We start from the raw sequence: 6000 nt of genomic DNA, 5'->3' as shown, positions 1-6000 counted from the left end.
TTAAAAAAATAGTGAGAATAAGCGCTCGCTGATCACGCCAGGAAAGAGGGTGGCAAGACAGGACGAAGTGGGAGGCCAAGTCACACATTGGGGAGAGGGAGGTGGCTTGGCTTTGTTGAGGGAAGCTTGATGGTGGGAGATGACAAGGTGAAAGCGGTCAGGAGGCGGAGTCACACACTAGGGAGGGGGTGCCCCCTAGGCCAGGTGGTGCCCCAGGCAAGTGCCTACTTTGCCTGCTCCCATGCACCGGCCCTGTGTACAAGGGTTCTGCAGAGGCCTGGAAACCTTTCTGGTCTTTTCACATTGTCATATGGGCGGGGGCGAGCCTGGGGGCTTTGGGATGGACACTGGGAGCTCATTGAGTGAACTTAGACCACTGACAGGCACTCTCCCCACCCACCCCTTTCTTCTTTTAGCCTAAGGTACCCCCATAGGGTGGTTATGAAGTTAAATTAAAACAAAGGATTTGCTTATTAAATTAGATTTTTAGGCTGCCCTCTCCTGCAAGCAGGGCTTAGTGCGGCTTACAAAGGCATACAAATCCAGGGCTTTTTTTTTTTTTTTTTAACTCAGCAGGAACTCCCCTGTGCCTCCCCAGTGCTGAAACCATCGGGGAGGCATTTAAAGAGGCCTCTCTGTGCCTTCCGCAGTGTGCCACCTGGAGCCCTGGTGGAGCTCTGCTCCTGTGCACTCCTGTCCGCCCCCCCCCCAGCCCTGAAAATAGCTAAGAATTAAAATTAACAATAAAATATACCATATGTGCATCGGAGTATATTACTCCATTTCAAGATGGCAAAAAAAGTTAAATTTCCAGACCTCCTGGATGGAGGATTTTAGAGAATGGGGCAAGCATGAAAGCACCAGGCTGCATCCTGTACCTTCACTGCCCTCAACCAAATGCCCAGTGAAACATCTCTGCCTTACATGCCCTGCAGAAAGGCAGCAAATCCCCAAAAAAGATGGAAGCAGAACAATCTTGGGAACTACTTTGAGCCCCCACTGGGGAAAGAAAGTGCAACTTTTCATTTAAGCACGCTCTCTCTCCCCTAAGCTGGTACAAATTGTGATTTATTTTTTTTTCATTTTGATATGAAGTTCCCTCAAGAAAATTGCTTTGGAAAATAAAAAATGGCCATTACTAGTGCAATTCTTTAAAATTCCAGAGGGGTAAACATGTTAGCAAAAAGGAACAGAAGATTTACAAGATTTTATTACAGCATAAGCTTTTGTGGACTACAGTTCACTTCCCCACTTGCATGTAGTATGAGGAGGACCCAATCTGATAAAGAGGGTTCTAGTCCATGAAAGCTTACAATGGAATCAAATCTTTCTTGCTTTCAAGATGTCAGTAAATTCTCATTTATTTTGATTGTATGCTGTGTCTCATGGATGCATAAATCATCATACCATATTTGGATTTCAGCCACAATTTTATATATGTTGTTAGCTGCCTCCAGTCTCATTCAGGGGAGAGGGGTATATAAATTTGATAAATAAATAAAAATCCTAAACTCAAAAGAAAAACAGTGCACTCAGATCGAAGTGTTCATATTAAAGATGCTACTGGACTCGATTTTTATTCTGTTGCTTGGGCCCAACACGACTACCCACCTTAAAAAAAAAAAACTGGAGCCTTCGGTGTTTTTACCATTCCTCATTATTTCCAGGAGAGGGAGCAAAACTGGTCTTCCTAGAGCAGGATGGGAACGAAAAGCGAGGAGTCGCGTTTCCTATGTGTTTGGGGGATCGTTTAGGTCGGTGCACAGTGCGGAAATTAGGCCACCTCTAGGTAGGGTCATTTGAAGTTTCTTTCTAGGGTTTGGAGCGGATGGTTGGAGATATATTTTGTGAGTAGGGGAAAATGCTGAAATGATCTGGGGTAGTATCTAGGTGAAGATACAGACAACGCTAAAAATAGCTACGTTCCATTCCTGCAACGCTACAAAACTCTATGTGTTCTTGCTTTTGAGTAAGTATATTGTTAGTGCAGTTTACTCTGAGTAATCACGCTGCAGAGTTTAAATTTTAAACTCACAATGCCACACAGAGAATAGAACGCACGTGGGATTGCTCAGCTGCCTAATAAATAGGAGACATCTCTGAATTACCGTTTGGTCATACCGTGATTCTTAAAAATTTCTCTCTGTTGCTCGATATTCCAGCTTTGCTTTACTATTACCTTCTCAGTTCGCCATCACCTTTCCCTGAGGGTAAAAAAAAGTGAATGGAAAAGTTCTATTAGAAGAGTTAAACCACAGCAGAAGTTCTTGTTTTGCTGAGATGGTATTTAATGTAATACTTAGGCTTAATGAGCATGAGCATAGACCCAGCAGTTAAATTGCATTTTAGCTTTTTCTCTGGGTAAACCAAAAGTAATAGTTTGATATAAAATTAAGGAGAAAGGATGAAGAGCCTTTAATTACTTTAATGACTTGTACCCTGTGCTCTCAATGCAATTAAAAGGTTGCTCTCAACTTTAAAAGAACAAGAGATGTGTATTTTAGCATGGATGGGAAAAGGTAAGGAAGGACTCAGTCTGCAAAGGAGTCAGCTTGTATGGGAGCAGGAAGAGGGCATTAGTAGTTTAAAACATTTTAAGTTAAAGCCAAAATAAAATATCAACAAATATCAACATCCTTCCCCCCCCCAAAAAAAAATAAAATAAAATAAAAGGATGTTTGCTTTTCAAACCCTTTCAAAAGCCCTGACAAAAATCTGACAATTTGATTCCAGGGATGGCAGTAAAACTAACCAAACACTTTTCTTACATTGCAGAGTGAGCACTGGAATAAGGTTGGGGGAGTTTGTGTTATGGACACTGACTAATAAGCCAGAGACATTTGCCAGCCACATTTCACACAGCAGTTCGTAATAAGTTTGCAACAATGAACTGCTATCTGGGAGCTGAAAATAAATTATATTCCTACAACATGAGCAATTTGAACAGGAAAGGTAATTGGCAGTGCAATCTTAAACTTGTCTACTCAGAAGTAAACCTCACTGAGTTCAGTGGAACTTGCTTTGGGGGTCTCCACCAGGTAGTTTATGAGCTTCTTGGTAGCTCATCAGCAGTTATAGAGTTACTTGTGCTACCCCAGAAGAGCCAAGAACAAACTGCAGAAGACATGCTTTAAGCTATTAAAAAAACTTTAAAAGGTTTCCCCCCCCCTGTGTGCACTCTTAGATCTCAGACACAAATGTAATAAGCATGCCCATATTTTATTAACATGCATCTTTGATTGTATCTTCAAGTTCTGAAACATCAGGATGAAGAAATATAAACGTAAAGAACTTGAAAGTTGTCTTCAGCAAGTTGATGGTTTTGAGGATCCCAAACTGCTACTTGAACAATACCCAACAAGGCCACATATAGCAGGTAAAATTCAGTCCTCAGTCTTTGGGTAGTGGTGGAAAGTGTCATCAAGTCACAACTGACTTCTGGTGAGCTCATAGGTTTTTCACGGCAAGAGATGAACAGAGGTGGTTTGCAATTTCCTGTTCTCTATGCAGCAACCTTGAATTTCCTTGGCGATATCTCCCATCTATGTACTAATTGTGGCTGACTCTGCTTAGCTTCTGAGTTCTGACAAAATTGAGCTAGCCTGGTCAGGGCACTTGTTATGCCTTAAATGACAAGCTCACTCTAGACCAGAGGTGGCCAAACTTTTTTAACGTAAGAGCCAAACAGAATAAACATCATATGTTTGAGAGCCACAAGACATGAACATCAGATATTTGATGGAAGGAAGACTGGCAGGCAGGCAGGCAAATAGATGGGGAGGGAGGAGGGAGGGAGAGGTGGAAAGAAAGCAATTTTAACTTTAAATGCATTCTCCAAGCCACCATCTGGCTTGACTTGGAGAAGTGATTTAAAGAGACAAATGCCTTCTCTAAACTGGCCGACAGGGTGGTGGGGGCTTCACAAGCCACACAATATGTGTGAAAGAGCCACATGTGGCTCCTGAGCCACAGTTTGGCCACCCCTGCTGTAGACTGTATCTCAATGTGTGGTTCAGCTGGTGGGAATAATCTCTTGATACTATCGCTATTTACTAGAAAGCACTATGATATTGATAGCATCATCTTTTTGTCACAATGTCTATTAATGTTGCAGATCAGAAGTACTTTCCATGGAACAATTGTGGTAATCTGTTGGTAAAGAATTTGGTAAATGTGTGAAGTGTACTGAATTATGATGATTTAATTTGCCTATCTATCAAAGTCTGGAATTAGTTCTTCTTCCCTATCCCTGAAAATCAGGGGTCTGCAGATACAGAAATTACTCCCTGCTTTGGGATTAAGAACATTTCCTTTTGAAACGATCCATGGGGCAGCATGCACTTTCTCGCTAATCCTCACATTTGAGATCACAAAGGATTTGGATATCTTGTATAGTTCTGATATGTCTTCCCTTGAAATGTATATTGTTCTTTGCATGCTTGAGATAACTCTTTTTAAAGAATTATTAGTGCCCTTGCATTCACTTCTGGTTCAATCTTCTTGGTTGCTGTTGCTCACTGTAAAGTAGGTGAGATGCCTTTGGACAAAGCAGATGCTGCTTCAGTTAGGGGCCTCATGCAGAAAGGAAGGAGACAAACCTTTGCATCATCCCAGGCTTGTTGTACTATTTATTGCTGTACTATTCTTGTGCCTTTTTCTTTAGCATGTATGCTTTACACAATTCACAATACATTTGATGACATTGAAAACAAGATGGTTGCAGATCTCGGTTGCGGTTGTGGTGTACTCAGCATTGGCAGTGCCATGCTGGGAGCAGGGTAAGCTTCTCACCCCCTTGGTTTTTCTTCCTCGTTTCTTCCTGGTGAGAAAGATGTTGGTAGCACCAGTGTTCCCTCTAAGCTGAGTTAGTGTGAGCTAGCTCACATTTTTTTAGCTGCTGGCTCACGCATTTTTATCTTAACTCAGGAAAAATGGCCCCAGAGCAAACTAGTTTATGCGGTAGCTCACGAAGTAGAATTTTTGCTCACAGAGACTCCACAGAGACTCACACTGACTCATACTTCAGGAGAATGGTAAACAAACGTAAAATTATGAAACCCATCAATCTCTCTATTATAGCCCTTCTTTCTTGGAACTCAACCTCATAAAAGTATGACTAGGGTTTGCTTCATGGCTCACATTCTTGTGCATGTTGTTGATATATGAAGAAGAAGTAAAGTTGGTTTTTATACCCTGGTTTTCTCTACCCTAAGGATTTGATTTATTAAATTTATGGATCGCCCCATCCCTGCCATTGCAGGGCTCTAGGCAATCTACACTATATAGGAGTCTCAAAGCAGCTTAAAATCATCTTCCCTTCCTCTCCCCACAAGAGGCACCTTGTAAGGTAAGTGGGGCTGAGAGTTCTGAGAGAACTATGACTGGCCCAAGATCACCCAGCAGACTTTGGTTGGAGGAGTGGGGAATCAAATCCAGTTCTCCAGATTAGAATCCCCAGCTCTTAACTACCACACCACACTAGCTCTCCATGACTACAGCTGTGTGAAGGCTTAGGGTGATAAATAACAATCACCTGCTCTAAGCTGTTACCTATTCTAAGCAGCAACACACATGAGGAGATTAGTAAAAATGAAGCAGTTGATCCCTTGACAATATTTATTGTGCAATTTTAAACTTATTTTGAGTTGTTTCACTGGCATCGGTTAACTAGAATGTTAGCACTTGCCTAAACACCATTACTTTTTGCTTCAAAGACAAACAGGCCTAGTTCACCATGTGGCAGAGAACGTGATAGTAGAATGTTGAAGGTGTAGGCTGAATGTAGGTGATGGATTCCAACTCTGAATATTCCTTCACATAAAAAACCTCCATGCAAGTAGAAAAGCAACACAGCCAGAAAACAGTTTCTGCCTCCCTCTCTTTGTTGGTCTTGCTCATTTTCTGTTTGCAGGAAATTTTTTAACATAGCATTCCAAATTGGGACCATCCACGATGCTCCACTTACAATATTAAGTGGTGGAGTTCATTCTGTGACCTTAT

At 41.8% G+C, this 6000-nt stretch overlaps 1 protein-coding gene across 4 annotated transcripts in view; it reads left to right on the top strand.

Moving 5' to 3' along the window:
- The first annotated feature begins 1672 nt into the window (after positions 1–1672).
- The window catches only part of METTL5 (methyltransferase 5, N6-adenosine), a 10743-nt gene continuing 6415 nt past the window's right edge, over positions 1673–6000 (top strand). The window contains exons 1-3 of one of the 4 annotated variants that reach the window (XM_060257439.1): positions 1673–1789; positions 3253–3376; positions 4664–4778. In XM_060257439.1, coding sequence (XP_060113422.1) covers positions 3268–3376; positions 4664–4778 — 224 coding nt within the window. In that variant the 5' untranslated portion in view covers positions 1673–1789; positions 3253–3267. Of the gene's footprint in view, positions 1970–3252; positions 3377–4663; positions 4779–6000 lie in introns of all 4 variants that reach the window. The other 3 variants (XM_060257437.1, XM_060257438.1, XM_060257441.1) reach the window with 3 other exon arrangements.

This window comes from Heteronotia binoei, chromosome 16, assembly GCF_032191835.1.
Source record: "Heteronotia binoei isolate CCM8104 ecotype False Entrance Well chromosome 16, APGP_CSIRO_Hbin_v1, whole genome shotgun sequence".
Lineage (NCBI taxonomy): Eukaryota > Metazoa > Chordata > Lepidosauria > Squamata > Gekkonidae > Heteronotia > Heteronotia binoei.
The sequence above is the reverse complement of the archived record's forward strand: the minus strand, read 5'-3'. Positions and strand labels throughout refer to the sequence as shown.